Raw genomic sequence first — 21,506 nt, 5'->3', positions numbered from 1 at the left:
AATTGTCGAGCAAAGTAGGCACACACATTACGATACGTTCCGCCATCTACTCCCGTTCTCGGCAGCTTAAATAGCTTGTCCAACTTTGTGGTGACACTTTTATTAATTAAAAGCAGTGCTAATAGAGCAGGGAAAGCGGGCCAGGTCCCGAGAATAGAAAAAACGCGTTCCTATCTAAAAGTATCGAGCGATCATTTTATGACAGCTTGCCCTGCCCAGGTGAATGTACTGTAGGGCTTGTGTTATGTGTTGTGTTGAACGCTAAATAAAATCGCAAATATCGCAATGTCGAACAATAAAATTTTAAGACAAATGCCTAAAATATTTTGTAACGTGTAGGGAGGTTAGGTAATGGTTTGTTTATATACTTATTTATTTAAATTCTATTGCGCAAAATTATACAAAATACCTAATACAAATTTTGTCTAGCGAAGTGAGTGATTCTAATTAAGAAATACTTAATATTTAGACTAACGGCGAATTATCGCCTGTAAATCTAGATAACCACTGACAGAATACTAAAACGGATTCCTATGCGATGCGAAGGAATAAGAAACAACAACTAAATTAACTCAATTTATTTGACTAGTTCCGTGTATAGGGATAAATAATATGTAAGTTTAATATTTAGTACGGAGCGAGCTCTACATACATCTGGGAACCTAACCAACATTACAATCGTTGATAGAAAACATTGAAACTTATATAATGTACAGTCATCTGCAATAATACATTACACAACAAAGGCCGCAAAATTATCTGACACGATCTTATTTGTAGAGCCATAAGAGCGTGTCACATATTTTTGGAGCCTTCGAAGAGTTCGAAGGGTAACATATTACTGCAGCGGGCGCAGCATGGTTCCATTTTTATCGCCTGTCACTATGTCTGTCACTGTCGCACTTACATACATACATACTTGTTAGAACGTGACACGCATGGTGACAAGTGATAAAAATGCGACCGTGCTACTGCCGCCGCAGGTGACTGTACGGTAATAGTCACGCGACGACGCGTAGCGTCATCCGGATACAATTTTTTTTGGCGTTTGTCAAACTTGGCGTGACAATAACCGCATCCATAATACGCTTGCTTGTATGTTTAAAGAGGGGCGGGTAGATTGGCAGCCAAGTTCTTGATGAGCTCGTCCATATGTATAATGTTGGAGCGAGCCTGCTGAGCGATGCGGCCTTCGGGCAGTTCCGGGGGCTCGTGCTTCAGCAGCTGTACGGATTCCAGGAGGATTCGCCGTGACTCCTGCAATACATATATTAATGTAAACGCCCAGTACACAGTCAAGGATGGTCCACGACAAGCCATCGCCATTGTGTATAGGGGGCAATGGTATACAGTGGCGGGCGACTGGCCATCAGTTGTCTATCGTGGTGCGCAATCCGGAAATTGACGGTTTTTTTGACACTTCAAAGGATACGTGGCGTAGCGTTCACACAGTCGCCTGGATGGACTTATTAGGCGTGCTTTAAAAAACATTGAACAAGACTTGTCTGAGACATATTAAGAAATAGTTTTTGAAAATTATCTTTGACACATTGCTAGGCTGGACATACTGTAGTTTGTTGTTTGTGGCCTCTAAGGCCCAGTTGCACCAACCACATTTAACAGACTGATTAACATCAAACAGCAGTGAAGTATGAAATTCCCATACAAATAAATTTAGGGAACGCTTTTCCGGTGACAAACGGTTTGGTGCAACCGATCCTAAATCTGTCCAATAGATCCTAGAGCACAGTAGGTACAAAGTACAAACAGCGATACTCCTAACTGTACATCGGTGGACCTTATTACTAACGGCATAAGGTCCACCGATGTACAGTTAACAGTGTGGCCAATGGTACTTGACGTGACACAAACATTTTAAACATTTTAACGCGCTCAAAATAATAGAGTTCAGGCCTACCGAGACATATCCGAGCATGACCCCAGGACCATCAGTTATGGACTTCCTCCGTCCAGTCTCTGCCACTGCAGCATGTAGCTCGAAGAGCAGGGTGCCCCGCAGGCGGACCTCCGCTGCAAAAATTCAATTTAAAGATGAAAATTGGGTCAATCAACTTTTCCGTGTCACTCGCCATGGATACGTTTTCCTGGAATGCCCCACATGCTAAAGATCTGAGATATCAACGAATATAAAATGTGTTACGTACAAAACTGGAAACGGTAAACACTTATGTAAATAATTGATGAGTTTTTAAACATCACGGGTAATAGTAAAAGCTTTTATCACCAGGTGCCAAGGTCTCAAGTAGATCAGCAATGCCGCGACAGAGCTGATCGAGTCTTCAGTAGAAGTCTGTCATCGCTCACTGAAGCCAATCCCAGCTCGGTCTCTTGACCAATCAGCTGGGTTAGAGCTACTCGTAGTGAATACAGTCAAGTAAGTAGTGAGAGTAGAAGTCGTGTGTTTGACAAGAGCGTGACCAGTGTACATGTATATTTTAGGGATGTGGCACAGAAAAAAAAGTACGAGTTGAATAGATTGTTCTTTTGCCTATAATGCTTCGTAAAAAAGAATAAAAATCTATTGACAGTTTCCCACCTAAACTTCAATAAAAAACAAGAATGTCGCTTACGATTCACGTTATTATTCTTTATGACACAACTGTGTTAGTTGGTGCAAGCTCTTATGACCAACTGGCTTTAAAAATTCATGATGCTTGCAACCAATTGGAGGCATGGTTCTCAGCAAATGGGCTATTGCTTAATTATACTAAATCAAATATTATGTTGTTTTCTGGTCGAAAGGTTCAACTGCCACCGTGCATGGCTAACTTTCCGATGCCCATGTGCGAAAAGAGTAAGTTCTTAGGGTTTATGATTGACAACACTCTAAATTGGAAGTGCCATGTAGACAACCTTTGTGATCGATTGGGTGGTGCGTCGTTTGCGTTGAGAAAACTGAAACCACTTATCTCAGCAGAAGCCTTAAAGCAGGTGTACTTTGCGCATTTCCACTCTATCATGGCATACGGCTCACTGCTTTGGGGCAATTCAACAGATGCCAAAAGAGTTCTGATAATGCAGAAACGCGCAATACGTACACTTGCCGGTGTGAAAGACAGGCACCCTTGTAAAGAGCTTTTTGGTTCTCAACGTATAATGACGCACTACTCACAGTACCTGTTCGATGTACTGATATATGTAAGAGAGAATATATCCCAATTTGCACGCATTAACTTTCCGGGCAAACTGCTTCGAGCTGCAGGGCGTCTGAGAACAGTTCCCCGTCGCATGGCACTTTCAAGAAAGAACCCACGAGTAATCGGCCCTACTTACTACGAGCACCTACCTGCCGCTCTGAGAAATGAGCCGTGTGACGAAACATTTAAGCGCAAATTGAGAAACCTTTTGTTGGATAACCCTCTGTACTCTGTAAATGAGTACATGGAATTGAATTTGTAACAACATATGTAATTTTATTTATTATTAAATTGTAGATTTGTATTTCAAACATGACATTTTGTTCTTTTGTGATATTTTTATGTTTAAATTCGACATTTTAATGACAGTTACAAATTATTTATGTTGACATCGACTTTAATGTTAACTTGGTTTATATTCAATTGTTTGACATGTTTTTCTTTGTACATGACGATCCTTATTGGGAGACATAATTTTTATTAATCTTAATATTTTTTATTTTTAAATATATAATGTAATTTTTGACGATCATGATGAGAAGATAAACATAATTTTGACGAATGTAGCAAATTTATAGTGTAATTTTCATCTTGAAATAAAGAAATCTAAATCTAAATCTATTCTTTAAATAAATACAAGTATAAGTTTACAGCTCTAGATATGCCAAAACACTTATACTCTTAATACATACATAGTTATAACTATCTCTAGGATCTTTATTTACCTTTACATATGTAGAGATTTAAAAAAAGGCCTGAATCTATACTAATTTACATAGGTACTCGTAGAGTTTAAAAAAACTACTTTGTAAATCCTGATACTATACTAATTTACATAGGTTGGGTTTAAAAACATCCTGATATTATGCTGCCAGGACGGCCACTTGTCTGCGAATATGTCTGCGGTTTGGACTGTAGCTAAGAAGTTATTTAGTAGATCTATTATGAGGCAGTGTTCTTCTGTACGTACCCGAAAGGGCCCAAAATGTTTCGAAACCAAGCTGATTGCATATAAACTAGTTGTTCGCCCCGAACTGAGAACTCGCGGTTCGCTAAAAAGATCAATTGAATGCAGTGCTACTTAGTAGAAAACCGCGTGGCATTTATTGCAAATTCTGTGGAGCCCTTAATTGATAAATTTAAGTCACCATATAGATTAAAATAAACTGTAGGTATCTGTGTTAAGCCGTAATATTTCTTGTCAAATGTCAAATACTAATATCATGTTTATTTTATTTCTTTTTAGGGTTCCGTACCTCAAAAGGAAAAAACGGAACCCTTATAGGATCACTCGTGCGTCTGTCTGTCTGTCTGTCTGTCTGTCTGTCTGTCTGTCTGTCTGTCCGTCTGTCACAGCCGATTTTCTCCGGAACTACTGGACCAATCAAGTTGAAATTTGGTACACATATGTAAGTTTGTGACCCGAATACGGACATGTAACGTAAACAAATGAATTTTAAACATGGGGGCCACTTTTGGGGGGTAAATGAAAAAATAAAAAAAAAATTTTTTCAAACTATATCAAATGAAAGAGCTTATTGTAAGGATTTCAAATAATTTTATTTTATAATTTTCGAATCAACAGTTTAGAAGTTATTCAAGAAAATAGGCAAAAAATGACCATTCCCCCCCCCTTATCTCCGAAACTACTAGGTCTAAAATTTTGAAAAAAATACATAAAATAGGTCTATACCTATAGATGACAGGAAAACCTATTAGAAATGTACAGTCAAGCGTGAGTCGGACTTAATTACAGTTTTTAATCCGACCCCTACGGATTTTTTAAAGAGATTTCACTCACGTTTCACATAAAAAATACATTGTTAACAGTGCCGGATTACTTAGAGTAGTAGTTTTCTTAGAGTAATTGGTGATAATTTTCTGATAAGATAATCATTTTAAATATTTAACGGTCTTACCTACTTACGAGTAATTGTAAGGTCAAATTAAAAATAATGTTTAAAAAAAATGTTAAATTGAGAGCTAGCTTAAAGTTTTTTGTACTCGTCGACTTTAATGGTTGAATTAATAAAGACTTTGTAACCAATAAGCAAAACAAGCACGTGCTTTGGGCACCACGTTCAGGAGGGGCACCAAAATGCCAGGTTGAAAAAGGTGAACAAATTTTAAAATTAGGGACAGACACATCGTTTTTACCACACGATTTTTTTTAGCTGTCCAAAAGCTAATTTGCAAAAATAATGGCGCGTAATTCTTTGGGAAACAATCGGTAGCAGTAGAAGAGTCGTGATTACATGCATAGATTCGATTTCAACCCACTCTTTTGCGGTTCGGCGTTAGGTCTTATGCGAGGCCTTCTGCCTTAATTACACATGGGCGTGGATCCAAATCCAAGCTTTCCTCTTTCGCAGCTAGGCCTACTGCCTTTCTCACACTTCGCCAATTCAATTCCAAGCTCTGCTTTCTTGCATATTTTATGCATGAAAACAACCTCGAATATCGAAGCCTAAGAAATATCGAGCCCTATGCGAAGCTAGGCTGATAGAAAACTGTCCCATCCCTTCTCTGTATGAAATCCTGGATTCGCGCCTGGTTGGGACTAAAAGTAAAATTGAGTTTGTACATCGAAAAATTTTCGCGCTCGCTTCGCTCGAGTTTTCAATAACTTTATAAGGTATGATAAAGGTGACATTCGGGTGGCGACTGCAGCAACATTACTCTGTTGCAACGTTACTGCTGCAGTACTGTCAACTTCCGTGATAAAATGATGTGACTGATTTCCATACTAAAAGTAAAAATTTACAACTGTCTATCATATTGCGTTTTTATATCGAAAAATTTCCGCGCTCGCTTCGCTCGCGTTTCTATTACTTTCTAAGCTATGATAAAGGTGACATTCGGGTGGCGACTGCAACAGCATTAGGTACTCTGTTGCAACATTACTGCGGCGGCACTGTCAATTTTCGTGATAAAATGATGTGACTGATTTCCATTCTCAGCTGTAACGCGGCAATGAACTTCTCTCAATTTACCAAAAAATCAATGTAATCTTGATGACCCGAGGGAGAGGGGGCACCTAGAAATCCTTAGGGCATCAACATATCTTAATCCGGCACTGATTGTTAAAAATTGTGTAATATACGGAACCCTTAGAACGCGAGTCCGACTCGCACTTGGCCGGTTTTTTTTATCTTGCTAATTATTTCAAAATGGTAAATTTAAAAACGATATTATAAAAGTGCAAGCCGAGCACTTTCATTTGATACCAAACTCGACCATACTTTCTTGCAAAAAGATGACCAGAATAGCAAGACCCCTCACAAATAGCTTTTTAGCCTTCTAAGCTCTTCTAGCTCAATAACCCCTTGATCCAGCCTGCTCATAATTTAATGACTAAAATATAATGCCCTCAACTACACGTTTACCCAATTTCATTTAAATTAGAACAAATTTACTTAAGTTCTTGAGTATCAAACTATCCTCTGATAGTTCAGCTTAAAAACATCGAAATGCCGGGACGTGCCCCTAGCCAGCCGCGTGTCCCAAGTCGAATGTAAGAACTTCGTTCGCTTCGCTCGCTCGTTCGATAAATATAAGGCGTTTGTAATTAAGTGGTTGAAGCATTATATGGAGTATAAAAATGTTTACGATATACCAGAACACGGGAAAAAATAAAAAACCAGGCAAGTGCGAGTCGGACTCGCGCACGAAGGGTTCCGTACCATAATGCAACAAAAAACGGCAAAAAAAAACGGTCACCCATCCAAGTACTGACCCCGCCCGACGTTGCTTAACTTCGGTCAAAAATCACGTTTGTTGTATGGGAGCCCCACTTAAATCTTTATTTTATTCTGTTTTTAGTATTTGTTGTTATAGCGGCAACAGAAATACATCATCTGTGAAAATTTCAACTGTCTAGCTATCACGGTTCGTGAGATACAGCCTGGTGACAGACGGACGGACAGCGGAGTCTTAGTAATAGGGTCCCGTTTTACCCTTTGGGTACGGAACCCTAAAAAAGACCTCCTCCACATAGGATTTAAAACGGGTCTTGCAGGGTGTACCCTTATTTTATCGCCAAATTGTTTGCAGAATTTTGTTATAACAGAAAATTATTCATAGAATAATCGAATCGCACATTTTTGTTACAATTAATTCTGTTTCTTCGATTATTCATTTCAAAGAAACATATATTTGTAACTTGATTAAAATTCAGAATATTTATTTAAAGATTTTTAAATAAAATAAAAGACTGACTGTAGAATTATTATTCATTGAATATTATTTGTGCGACACTACAGTTCACAGAATATTAATTTCAACAATTATTATTTTACAAAATTACCTTTCACATAGTAGTATTCATTGAAATTGCTAAAAAAGGAGTTTAGGTTACTTTAGAGCTACAACTTCTAAGAAAACGAACCCTTGCTGGAAAAGTGGGTTAGGTTAGGTTAGAACTGCGACCCCCAAGAAAACGAACGGTTGCCAGAAAAGTGGGTTAGGTTAGGTTAGAACTGCGACCCCCATAAAAACGAACTTTATCCATAAAAGTGTGTTAGGTTAGGTTAGAACTGCGACCCCTAAGAAAACGAAATGTTGCCAGAAAAGTGGGTTAGGTTAGGTTAGAACTGCGACCCCCAAGAAAACGAACTGTTGCCAGAAAAGTGGGTTAGGTTAGAACAGCAACCCCTAAAAACGAATTCCTTCCAGAGAAGCAGATTGCGTTAAATTAACGACTAAATAAATAAAATTCGACTAAATTACTATTCTGTATATTAAATTTTGGTGAACCGTATTTATAAGAAGTGACTTTTCTACAGATCGATGATTCTGTGAAATGAAATTACATGAACAAATTGTTTTTGAAACAAAACTAATGTTTTAAATTTTTGGTGAAACATAACTAATCCGAACTAAAATTATTTGAAGTAAGTTCTATGTAAAGATTATTTTGCGATTTGAAATTACTTGAAAAATTTTCTGTGAAACGAAAATCTGCAGAAAAATTGACGGCAAAATAAAGGTAAACCGTCCTGCAGATGTTTTCAAAAAATTCACTTCAAATAAACTTCTATCATTGCGTTCTGGGCCTTCTGGGCAAGTAAACTAAAGAAAAAAGGTTTGAAGATATCTCTAGATACAATCAGAAGGCGTTTGAATGAAAATGATTTAAAATATCGCAATACAAGTTTTACCGGTCACGCTCTTATCGTACATAGAGTAGGTGCTGCTTGTAAAAACGCTTTTATTACCAGGTGCCAAGGTGTCAAGTAGATCAGCAATGCTGCGACAGAGCTGAGTCTTCAGTAGAAGCCTGTCATCGCTCACTGAAGCCAAGCCCAGCTCGCTCTCCTGACCAATCAGCTGGGCTAGAGCTAGAGAGACGTCTGTTAGGTAGTAGTGCCGAGGGTATAGGTAGGCGCTGCAGTGGTTTATGAACCTGGGAAAGAAAATGCCAAATAATAATGTAACAAAAACATGTCGTATATACAAGCCAGATTAGTTCTCTAACAAAAACAGTTTTGTGCTAAGGACGTTATAATATGGTCTTCGCTTCGCTAAGCAGCCAAGCTTAACAAAAATATTCTTGAGATAAGGTTGCTAAAAGTGTAACACTGGCTCTGTTTAAAGGATGAATCACGCTAGACCGGGCAGGAGCCGTGCCGGAGCTTCCAGCGCTTCGTTTTCTATGGAAACCACCACGTGATTACCGATCAGCCGTCATAGAAAATGACATGTCGGACGTCTCGGCCCGGGCACGGCCCGGTCTAGCGTGAGTCATCCTTTAGGATTCCACCAGAAATAGGCATAAGGAAGAGGACTAAAAATGACTTCAATATAAATGTTATCTTACCAAAGACGAGGTAGGTAAGTAAGTTTATGATCTGAGCCTGTCCAGAAAAAAAGCAATTAAAAAATCTATATAAACCGGACAAGTGCGAGTCGGACTCGCCCACCGAGGGTTTTGTACTTAGTATTTGTTGTTTATAGCGGCAACAGAAATACATCTACTGTGAAAATTTCAAGCTATCAGTTCATGAGATACATATAGCCTGGTGACACACAGACAGACAGACGGACAGTAGATTCTTAGTAATAGGGTCCAGTTTTTACCCTACGAAACCCTAAAAAAGTACCTTTCACAAGCATCAGCATCTCCCTTCGGCATGATGCTGAGCTCCCTCCCGATATCCTGGAGCAGCTGTTGCATGATGGCGTCAGAGACAGCGTCCTTGCAGACCCGGCAGACCCACATCTTCAGGTCCAGGTTGCGGGTCGACGGGTCTGGGGACTTGGTCTTGTGCAGGATTGGGACGAGGAAGGTCTCCGGGAGGAGGTAGCCTTTGCAGCCCCTGTGGAGATGGAATGAGCGTTGTGTCAAACTATAAGGTAATTCTACAATTCTTACCTACTGATAGACCATTCTACCTGGCGTGGATTGTCCACACAAATCGATATATATCATAATATATATTTTTATTTAGTTAATAATGTAAAACGTGGAACGTGTTCGATTAGTTGAAATTATCCCGCAGTCGAAATGGCCCCCCTGCACCATACTATTGATTAGATATCAACAATATATTCAGCATAAAATCTAACAAAATAAGGCGAAAAACAGCTAAAATATTATAGGTTATTTTTGGACAGCTCAGAATTGTAATGCAGAATTATAATCATAAATTTTCTAACTCTTTCTTTTATAAGTTGATAATATTTTTAATTCATGCACCGGGGCCAAAAAATGGATCCATTTATTATAAAATTATAACGCTACAATTCATCCACTAACAATCAGATAACATATTGAATGCTTGAACTAACCTTCCTTCCCTTTTGTTCATTGTCGAATAAAAGGAAGTACCTAAGCTCATAATCATACTTAATTCATAATGTAGGTACTATTATAGTCAGTAGAGTTTTTGCAGATAAGGAAGTACCTACTCTAATTAGATGTACAATTGTACATATGTAATCTTTTAATAGCGAACACCATGCCAGTTGTCTGATTAGTTTAATAACAGATCTTTGATCTCGCTGTTATCTTATCAACTTGTCAGAGCTAAAGATAAGATAAGGTTTCTTAGGTTTGTTTTTTAGGGCACGAAATGATTTATTGCGAATAAAGTGTTACGTAGGTAAATTGTTCAAATAATGTTGTTGTTGAGAATCCTGGGGCCAAATTCGACATGTACAACTGTCGGATTTCGCGTCAATTGCAATTCAACTGTTGAAGTTCATTTGAAGTTCATCAAGTGCGGAAGTTTATTTGGTACAACCAATAATTTAATAAAAAACAACTTTGTTTTATTATTACTTTAAGGTTTATAATGGTTTGGTTTGGTTGTCACCTAACTGTTGATTGCTAATGTCAAATTTTGAAAAGTAATGATTCGATTCAACGGAAGTTCAACATGCGACGTCAAAAGTGGCATGTCGAATAAGGCCCCTGTAATGTTTACGGTTTGAGGCCATGTCATTTCATTTAAAATAGTTATAATGGTAAGACGTGTGAGTTTATTTAACATTTTAAAGTATTTTATGAAGTATTTTCAGTTTTACGGACCAATATTATTATTAGGTATGTACCTTTTTTAACCAATCTGCAGGCTGTGAATCATAATGTTGAAAGTCAAAGAAAATCTTCTTAACCCTTTGACCGCCGTTGGCATGTATACAAGACAACGATAGAACGAAACATTGGCGCCGCTGTCTTGTATACAAGACATAAATTCAACCACATGGTAAATGTAAAAAAAATATCAATTGTAATTTTTTTACACTCATGTCAATGTTTTAGGTCTTTGTTTTTAAAAAAATTGCATTTAAAGCAGCTATATAAATCCATTCTTTTATAATAAGGCTATCATAAAAATTGTTCCAGATTTCAACGTTTTTCATGTTCCTCGTCGCCGTTGTCTTGTATACAAGACATCTAGGGATGGAAATGTTAACTCGATATGAGAATATTCAAAATAAATATCAAATCGCAAATCTGGTTTTATTTAAGACGAAACAGGAGCTGAGTTTTAAATATTTTAGGTAAATATACCCGTCTCGCTAACGGAAGCGGCACCTAAAAGTAGTGCGATAAGGACAAGGCAAAAAGTCCTGCGTAAAAATCTCAAAAATCGAGGTTTCGTACTCCTCTGTTTCCTCCTCCAAAACTTAACCAATCGTAACCAAATTTGGAAATCTAAATGATTATGAAATTATCTGTGTCGAACCGTTTTGCTTTTTTGGCTAATTGATATCAGTTTTGAATGCCACGCCTCTCATTGCGGCATAGTCAATTAGGCCATTTTGGCCATGTTTGAAGGGCTCTAGCGCCTTAGAAAAGAAAAATATCAAAAAAAGCAAAACGGTCCGACACAGATATTGATAATATTAATCTGTGTTGAAAAAATCATTGTTCTAGCTTCAAAAACCACGGAGGAAAACGAGGAGTACGTTTGTATGGAGAAATTACCACTCCCGTTGGCTCGTATTTGAACACTTGTTAAATGCCAATTGGTGGTAACTAGTAACTAGATTACGTAAAATGAGAGAGAGAGACAGGCATAACTATAGCTGAAGTTCAGGGAGCTTCTTCAGCTCTGCTGTCGATAGTAGAGTCAGACAAGTAAATCTGCCCTTGTGGTCTATTTGCAGAACAAATGATTCATTTTGAGATGATAGTGGGGAGTGATACCCTGCAGTGACCGCTTAGCACAAAAATGGTGCAGGCAGATGCTCGGACTAGTCAGTGTAGTTTAACTATGAGAATGTTATATATTTGAAATTGACGAAAGATTGTCAAATGGTAGGGAGGATGTAATACGGGATCTGAGAAGCTCATCTAAGGATCATGTTGAATGTGAAACATGCATTCCCGAACATTTCCGATCCCCGCCCTTTTCCAATATTATTGTTCTTCGCTCATTGACAATTCAACCCACGTGTAATTTTCCTCAATGCAGTTCCGGTACATTTATATTATTGACACTCGATGCGCTGATCTAACGTTACGCTTGTAAAGTTTACGTACCGACAAGCGCTTACGCCGTTGACCTAGAGACTATTATTACTTAATCCGTGCGGAAACAGTCCTTGTCGGTCTGCACTGCGGGCAGTCCATGCGCGCCGTTGTCTTGTATAAAAGACTTCTCGTACAGCCTAGTGCGGTGATATTACGTCATGAATCGATATTGTTTAGTGGTTGTTTTTAATGATAAAGACCTTTATTTTTAACATTGTAAAAATTATGTAATTTTTTGGTATTTTCGAAATAAATTAAAGTTGGTTAAGAACAAAACCAAATTGAGAAGATTTTTACCATAAATTGTAAATATCGATATCACTATTTGCAATCCCTAAACTTTTTATTAGTTGTTTACTTAAAATTTACTCTGGCGTGTGAGTGAGCGTCATTGCGGACTAGGTCCGGCGGCCAAAAGGTATACCGTAAAATGGGGTGAGTTGGGTGAAATTTGACTTTCAAACCTCGATAAAATTTTATTTTTACATGTGAAAACTGAATGGTGTATATAATAAGTGGTTCGGACGTTTGTATTTTATTTTGGGTAGTTCAATTTCATAACTGTGACGATAAAGAGGAAAACCCACCTCACCCCGTAGTGCCTCGTATTTGGGGTGAGAGGGTTTTTCATACAAAGGTGATTTTGGAAGATTGTTGGATCGTTTTTTTTTATTATGAATATTACTATAGCTCCATTTTAAATTGGAATAGATTATTTTTGTAGCAGTAGCCTTAAAAACCCACCTCACCCCCCTCTCAATCCTTCTCTCCCCATTCATAACCCACATGGTCTAATAAAACATGGTCTTCTATTCCCAGAGTGACACGGGCCTACGTCACAATAACATTGCCACTTTATTTCAACATAACATGTTACATGGGTACATTATCATCATCATCATCATCATCTCAGCCATGAGACGTCCACTGCTGAACATAGGCCTCCCCCTTGGACCTCCATACGTGCCGGTTGGAAGCGACCCGCATCCAGCGTCTTCCGGCGACCTTAACAAGATCGTCTGTCCATCTTGTGGGTGGACGTCCTACGCTGCGCTTGCTAGTCCGTGGTCTCCACTCGAGCACTTTTCGACCCCATCGGCCATCTTCTCTGCGTGCAATGTGGCCTGCCCATTGCCACTTCAGCTTGCTAATCCGGTGGGCTATGTCGGTGACTTTAGTTCGTCTACGGATCTCCTCATTTCTGATTCGATCACGTAGAGAAACTCCGAGCATAGCCCTCTCCATAGCTCGTTGAGCGACTTTAAGTTTTGAGATGAGGCCGATAGTGAAAGACCACGTTTCGGAGCCGTAAGTCATCACTGGTAACACACATTGATTAAAGACTTTCGTCTTGAGGCACTGAGGTATGTCGGACGAAAAGACATTACGTAGTTTCCCGAACGCTGCCCAACCGAGTTGGATTCGGCGGTTGACCTCTTTCTCGAAGTTGGACCTACCTAATTGGACTACTTGTCCTAGGTAGATGTACGAGTCAACAACTTCGAGTACCGAGTTCCCAACAGAGACTGGGATGGGCACAACATTGGCATTTGACATAAGTTTCGTCTTGTCCATGTTCATTTTCAAGCCCACCCGTTGTGAAACTCGGTTGAGGTCATCGAGCATCATGCTGAGTTCCTCCATCGACTTTGCCATGACTACGATATCGTCGGCAAACCGAAGGTGAGTGATGTATTCGCCGTTGATGTTGATGCCAAGTCCTTCCCATTCCAGGAGCTTGAAGGCGTCTTCCATTACGGCAGTAAACAGTTTCGGAGAGATAACGTCTCCCTGCCTTACGCCTCTTCGCAATGGAATCGCCCTCGTGCTCTGCTCCTGTACTCGGACCGACATGGTGGCGTTACTATACAAACACTTCAACACTTCGATGTACCGATAGTCAATATGGCATCGCTGAAGAGACTCAAGCACCGCCCATGTTTCCACCGAATCGAAGGCTTTCTCATAGTCCACAAACGCTAAGCATAATGGCAAGTTATACTCTTCGGTCTTCTGTATAACTTGCCGCAGCGTATGGATGTGGTCTATGGTACTATAGCCTTTTCGGAAACCGGCTTGTTCGGGAGGCTGGAAGTCATCAAGTCTGTGTTCGAGACGGTTCGTGATGACCCTTGAAAACAGCTTATAGACATGGCTCAGAAGCGTGATGGGTCTGTAGTTCTTCAATAGGTTGTTATCACCTTTTTTGAAGAACAGCACCACCTCGCCTCTATTCCATGTTTCAGGCGTTATGCCCTCGGACAAGACGGAATTAAAGAGCTTCTGGAGGACTTTAAGTACCGGTGTTCCACCCGCTCTCAGAAGCTCTGAAGTGATTCCGTCTTTGCCCGGCGCCTTGTTGTTCTTAAGCTGCTTCAGGGCCATCCTAATCTCGTACAGACTGATGTCCGGGATATCTTCGGTATAATGTCGGGACAGCTTGGCTCTTGGATCTCCTACCAAGCTGTTAACGGGCTTTGCGTTCGAAGTGTATAACTGTCCATAGAACCTCTCGATCTCACCTAAAACCTCCGCTTTGCTCGACGCTATGCTGCCATCTTCCCGTTTCAGCTTTGTCAGCTGGCTTTGCCCAATAGACTTGTCCTTTGCGAACACTTTGGAGCCTTGGTTTCGCTCAATAGTCTCTTTAATACGGTTAGTATTAAAGAGACGCAGATCATGTCGCAAGGACTTAGATATACGTCTATTGAGCTGCCTATATGACTCCGCGTCATCGGGAGACTGCAACTGTAGCGAGCGTCGTTCAGCCATGAGGTTTAAGGTTTGCTCGGTCAATTTCTGAGGTCTATCTTTACGGCGGGATCTAAAAAACTTAGACCCTACTGTGTGGACAGTTTCCACTAGCCCGTCGTTGATTTCGTCCACTGAAGCCAAGTTCTCTAGGCAAGTAAAGCGGTTAGAGAGCTCGAGTTGAAAGCTTTCGGGGTTTTGAACATAGGCTCGAGTAGGTCGGAGCGTAGACTTCATCAGGCTGGACCTTTCAAGTTTAATATTGATATTCAGTGTGCCTCTTACGATTCGGTGATCACTACCGGTCTTTACCCTGTTGATCACAGAGACATCACTGAATATCCGTTTCTTGTCGGTCATGATGAAGTCTATCTCGTTTCTCGTGGAACCGTCAGGACTCATCCAGGTCCATTTCCTGTGAGGCGGCTTCTGGAAGAAAGAGTTCATCATGAAGAGTTCCTCTCTCTCCAGAAAGTCGGCCAGCCTCTGACCCCTAGGGTTCCGTTGCCCATACCCAAATTGCCCCACTTTCAACTCATCCCCGCTTCTCTTGCCCAACTTTGCGTTGAAGTCCCCCATAACAACAGTAAAGTAGGTTTTAGAAGTATGTATGGCCCTACTTACGTCCTCATACATAGCTTCTACTTCATCATCGGAGTGTGACGAGGTCGGTGCGTATACCTGAATGACCTTCAGCGAATATCTTTTGGATATTCTGAGTATTAGGTATACCACCCTGCTCGACACACTGTCGATGGTTATTATGTTGTTTACGAGGGACTTGTGAACGAGAAACCCGACACCACCTTGGGACTGTTGGTCGCCCTCCCGGTGGTAGAGCAAGTTACCAGACTTCAGGGTTGTCGTGTCCTCCCCCTCTCTACGGACTTCGCATAACCCTACAATGTCCCAGTGTAACCTGCTCAGTTCCTCTTCCAGCTCGCAGATCTTTTCGTCAGTCCTCATAGTGCGTATGTTGTGTGTTACCAGGGCCAGTCGTCGTCGGGGCGGGTAGCCGGATCTTTGCCGGAGATTCTTAGCACCCCTGACCCCGCTAATGCCCTGACCGCTACCATAGCCAGAGCACCGGGGGTCGCCGGAACCTCGGGGCCGTGGTTCTATTGTGCTCATCATGATGGGGGGTGAATGCCATAATCGCCACGCTTGGCAGGCGGGTTGGCGATCGCAGTCGAGTACACCGAATTTGAGGGACGCTGCTGCCCGTCCACCGGTGGTCTTGGACGTAGTTTAAGGACATACCCGGGTCCAGGACATACCCGGTACATTATAGCTATGGTTAATAAGTTAAAATATTTCTTTATAATTTTATAATTTTCATTTATAATGTATTTTATCTTAAATTTTACAATAACACGTCATTTTTAATTATTCGTTAGCAATATCTTCCGATTCACGAAAGAAATTTCAGACGTTCGGGTAATTCTGTTTACACTACTGGCAACACAGGATAGCGCTGTCACATTTGACAATTCGGATCTAGATAACTTCATGCCCTGACCGTCATCCTTGTCGAACGCGTGTTAATTGTTATTTCCTTCTCGCTCAGTGTCAGCAGTCGCAGTGTTTTCCAAACTTTTCACGTCGTAAGCTTGGTAATTAATGTGTAACTGTGAATTCGTTTTTTAAACGTTTGTCTTGTATAGATAAATAAAGTTTAATTTAATACATTAGATTTGTTTTATTTTACTATGTTTCTACATGAATAACTTAAAATTAATGCCGTTAAAATAATTTTCACCGTTGATTAAAATTCTCCCACATTTTAAAGTTTGAGAACCTGTAAACAGCATGATGACGTACGCCCGTGTCAGTTAGGTCATACGCGAATCTCGGAATAGAGTACCAGGCGGAGTATATTATTATACCATGATAACCCATAGCTCCCCGCGAAACCTACTCACCCCGTTTTACGGTACCTAAGGTATTTTGAGTCCGTTTAAACCATGAATCTAGTATTAAAACTGGATCTGGCATGAGGGTGGGGAGAAGTGACCGAACAGGATAGTCTTATGTATCTTTCAGTAGGAGTAGCAGCGAAAGAGCTATTATTGTTTGTCCTTGTCACAGTCTCACATTTTATTTGTTCCCCACCGTTTTTTTAGTATGGTTTATGGTGGGCAACAAATGAATTCGACTAATCGCATTTGCGTTTGTTTTGTCCCTCACGGAGGCACGCGTATACCACTTCTATACGATCCTACCTTCTATGGTTTATACTATAAGCTACCTCTGCACTGACATTTCCGTGACAAAGTGTAAAAGAGCTTTTATAAAAGTCAGATTTACATAGTAATTTGACGTTCATGGTAACACTTCTACACTCCGCCACTGCAAAGCAGAGTGCTTGGTCAGTCTATATACGTGTATCGTCACGTGTTCCTTTGATAAACCATACATTGCATAATGTACACAGAGATTATAAATACAGTAAATTTTTGTGCCAAGTAATGCGTAGAATCAGAAAATTAAATGCAGCGCAAATCAGACTTTCATTATATTGTTATCTTTTAAATATAATTATCGTGATGGATATGAAAGCTAATTTAGGAAACAGTTCTTTTTTATCTTAAGGCAAACCTTGTTGTATAGGAGATTAGGGTAACTTTCGTTTGTTTTAGAAAACAATGAAAGAAAAGAAATGCTACCTTATGTAGGTTTTGAAAGGTTCAAATTAGATTGAAACAGAGTGTAGGGCAATTGCAAGCATCAAAACTGACAGCTGCCAATGATTTTATAGCTCGCATTTCCTCATGGTGAGAACTGTGTAAGCTTATAACGGAGTATCACCGAATTACCAAGTATCACCGATAAGCCAAGGTTTGCCCTACAATGTACCTATTGCACATTGGGCCTTGGGATTGGGGTAAAAACTGTCAAAAGCCACTAATTCGTAGAATTATAAGTCAGTAGGTCCCTTTAAAAACAACGCCAACGATTGCCGCGGCATTATGCTGAGTGGGGATTCTATTTTAGCGTCGAATGTTTTTGTTTCATGAGTGTGTTTTTGACGTGCTATGTTGTGGCTACTGTCTTTCTTTTCTTTTCTTTCTATTTCTTAAAGTACCTAAACCCCACTTACTTCTTTTTACATTTAATAGCGCTGTAATTAGTCCCGAGCTCCGTAGGATCCGCGCAGCGCGCGCACGCACATTCGAAGAACTTGGAGTCCGCGAGATGATGACGACGAGCTTCGGTGCCCCAGAGCGGGTCTGTGTAGCACACGGTGATGTGGCTGCCTGAGGGGATGTCCTGGCCGGCGCAGAGGACCTGGACAGCATGCAGAGGTTTAAAAATGGCTAAGTGAATAGACTTCCTTCCTTCCGCACTAAAAGTCGACGGTTTAAAATTTCGAATCATGCCGAAGCTTTACCTCTGGGTTGAATAGTCAGCTGGCAGAGATTTCTGCAAAAACCAATGCCTGCGCAATTTTTAGGATTAGGTGGATAATGCCCGGGCTCTATTAAGATGTAACCGAGAGCGCTAATGCAAGTAAATACCTGTTATCACCGAGCCGTTTATTGTATGTAATATAAGTTCTTGTTTCTATGACAGAAACTTGTGTTTACGTGTAATATCTTTCGTGTGTGTATGTACATTGCATAGGTATACAGTCGTGTATGTCATGACACAAACTATCAGAGTAATTTAGAATTGTCATCTCCATTTATTTTTCATTCGCCTCTAAGTTATAAGACTTACAATTTGCCCATCAGACGTGAAGCTCTTATTGCAGTTGGCGCGGCAGTTGTGCTCCACCATGGAGATGCGATCGAAGACTGACACATACTCCGGCTCCAGTAATGGGACTTCGTGGCCGTTTATCTGTAAATGAAATCAAAGAGTTAAGCCACAGGAGACCGGACAGCTGGCAGCCAGCTTAGATACCAACAAAAGCTTCATGGTTATAAAATATACTGCCGTAACACTGGCCGCTGTAAAGTTACAAGGTGCTAAACCAATTTCAACTACCCCACTAAATTCACTATCAAGGCGTGGAACTTATATGTAGTTATTAGACACTAAAGTTACCTGTAAAATCCCGCAGCACTTCATAATCTCCTCCTCGCTGAACACCCCGTCCAACTTGAAGAACTTCCAGATAAACTCCGCGATCATCTTCCTATCGTTCTGCCATTTGTCAGTCCCACGGCGGTCTTCACAGTGTGACTCCAGGGCTTGGAGCTTCTCCCATAGTTTGACGTCGTGGTCGCGCTGGTAGAGGCAGCGGAGAACAGTGATACACTGGTAGTTTGGGTGCGGCACGCCGAATGATGATGATGGTATGGATACCTGGAATAAAAGTTGGAGATGGGGTGAGATATAAGAATAAATTTGAAGCAGGAAAATCGTAGATAGTGGACTTAGAATAAGAAACATATCGAAGAAGGGAGGACAAAGAGAATTTTTCTCTTTACAGTATTTTTCTATCTTTACCTTCTCCCCCCTTTTATCGGTGTAGTGGCACTCTGGTGTATGCTCGTCTCGCATAGTGCAGTCTTGAGAGCAGAAGGGCCAACCGCACAGCTCGCAGTCCACCGTTTTACCAGTTTCCAACTGCTTGTAGCAACCGAGACATACTGGTGGAGTCACCTGCAAGAGTTTATCGTTACTATGTAGGTAGATTGGTATTCTCCAGTCATCTAACTGGAAAAGTTGTACAGATGTAGTGCATAATTATTTTCCATCGTATTTTCACGGAAACGTACGAGCGTGTCTTGCTATTTCAGCCAGTCTCGGTACAAAACGTACTAACGTTGACTGAAGTAGCATGAGAGCATGACAAATACAAACGTTTCCGAGAAAATACGATGTAAACAATCATGCACTACACTTGTACAGGATATGGATCACTTAAAGGCTAAATAAGTATTCGGAAAGTTGGGATAATTTACCGATCTTAAGCAGTGTGAACTGATACATTTTCTGCTTTCTCGGGTGTGATAGTTTCTTACATTTACTGATCTTTTTTCTACCCTCGTTCTATCGAAGGATGTAAAGACTACTTAAAAGGTACTTTCGAAGGTCTATTAAAGGAAGTTTTTACTTCACCACCACGTCATCGTCACCAGACACGATGCCCTGTTCGCTTCAAGAAATCCTTCAAACTTCTCATCTTCCTTCATCCTGACTGGAGTACATTGGTGCTTGTGCTTCCAATAGCTTCTAATACTACTGATGTAGACCTGTCATACATTTTGTAAATGACGAAGGAACTTACTTGCGAAGGTCCAGTTATAAGAGGCTTTTCCTTCACCACAATATCGCCAGGCTTGATATCTCTTGTCGCCTCAAGGAACCTCTCAACCTTCTCATCCTCCTTCACCCTGACCGCCGTGCATTGGTGCTTGTGCGTCTATATTAGCTTCTAATACTACTGATGTAACCTGTCATACGTTTTGTAAATGATGAAGGAACTTACTTGCGAAGGTCCCGTTATCAGAGGCTTTTCCTTCACCACAATATCACCAGGCTTGATATCTCTTGTCGCCTCAAGGAACCTCCCAACCTTATCATCCTCCTTCACCCTGACCGGCGTGCATTGGTGCTTGTGCTGTTTCCAATGTTGCTTCTGATGCTCTCGAGAGCAGTAGTGGACTTCTTGGCAGCCGGAGCATTTTTGGGAGGATGGGGAGAGGCAGACGTAGCAGGAGCCGAGGGATTTCATTGTGAGCTGAAATGTGAAGGCAAAGAAGATTTTTAAGGCTAAGTAGTTCGTGGGATATAATTCTCTTATCTTTGATATGAAATTTGTCGTCTAGTTCCATGTTCTCAGGCAGTTAGTGAGTCTCATATTCAAACCAAAAAGAAATGGTAAAATTAGAAACGAAAAGTCAAAATAAGAAGCATTTAAACTTTCGATTAACATTGCTATTACAAATTACAAGGCGTTACCGGCTACGGACATAAAAAAAGGAACAAAATTAAATATAAAGGTGCCAGCTTTCGAATGGAAACCTATAACACACGTATGCAGAGTTGATCTAACTTCCCTCCCCTCCTCACCCTTGCGTATCAGTTGTATGCAAAGGGGTCATGCAGCAGACGGGTAGTATTTACTTAGGTACCTATTCTGGTGTAGGCACTTAAATAAATAAATACTATAGGACGTTTTCTTCGTTCATTGATCACTTATCAAGTTATCATTAACAAAGAATACGAATTTAATTTGTGTTGATATCATTTCATAAGTAGTATTAAAGTCAAAAAGACTGTTGAAAAATTCGCACGATGACACTACCGAGACTCAACTACGAAACTATTCAAAATCATTTACTGAGTTTTAACACTGAACGCCTTATATTTTCTTTTCAGCGCCGAAAGCAGGATAATACAGCTTAATAATTTCTCGTCGTGGTTTTTATAATCGATTGATCACCAAAACCGGTTCCGACCAAAATTGTGGACACTTGCTTCACTGTTCTTAAGTTATGGATAAAAAAAACTGTGTATTAGGTGCAGCTGCGTACCTTAGTTTAAGAATCCACAGTATCACAACGAAAGCTACGAGCCGCGTGCGTACGCGCCGGGAGACTGCATGCGATGGCAAAAATAGCACTGTGCTGAAACTACTGAAGCTACTCGAAGAAATTTGA

General features: G+C 40.4%; 3 protein-coding genes across 3 annotated transcripts in view; 1 reads left to right on the top strand and 2 right to left on the bottom strand.

Annotated features, from left to right (window-relative positions):
* LOC134797338 (insulin receptor substrate 2) overlaps window positions 1-21,506 on the top strand; it is a 394,635-nt gene that overhangs the window by 119,199 nt on the left and 253,930 nt on the right. The window lies entirely within an intron of this gene.
* LOC134797737 (organic cation transporter protein-like) overlaps window positions 1-21,506 on the bottom strand; it is a 161,750-nt gene that overhangs the window by 59,040 nt on the left and 81,204 nt on the right. The window lies entirely within an intron of this gene.
* LOC134797295 (SET domain-containing protein SmydA-8) lies at window positions 920-21,466 on the bottom strand. Its single transcript, XM_063769524.1, has 10 exons — window positions 21,381-21,466; window positions 20,333-20,584; window positions 19,348-19,503; window positions 18,943-19,203; window positions 18,613-18,735; window positions 17,993-18,180; window positions 9,260-9,475; window positions 8,375-8,562; window positions 1,919-2,031; window positions 920-1,257 (listed from the first exon to the last, which is right to left on the bottom strand). Exons 2-10 carry the CDS (start codon window positions 20,576-20,578, stop codon window positions 1,102-1,104), a joined length of 1,647 nt encoding a protein of 548 aa, XP_063625594.1. The 5' UTR covers window positions 20,579-20,584; window positions 21,381-21,466; the 3' UTR covers window positions 920-1,101.

Source organism: Cydia splendana, chromosome 15, assembly GCF_910591565.1.
Source record: "Cydia splendana chromosome 15, ilCydSple1.2, whole genome shotgun sequence".
Classification (NCBI taxonomy): Eukaryota; Metazoa; Arthropoda; class Insecta; order Lepidoptera; family Tortricidae; genus Cydia; species Cydia splendana.
The sequence above is the reverse complement of the archived record's forward strand: the minus strand, read 5'-3'. Positions and strand labels throughout refer to the sequence as shown.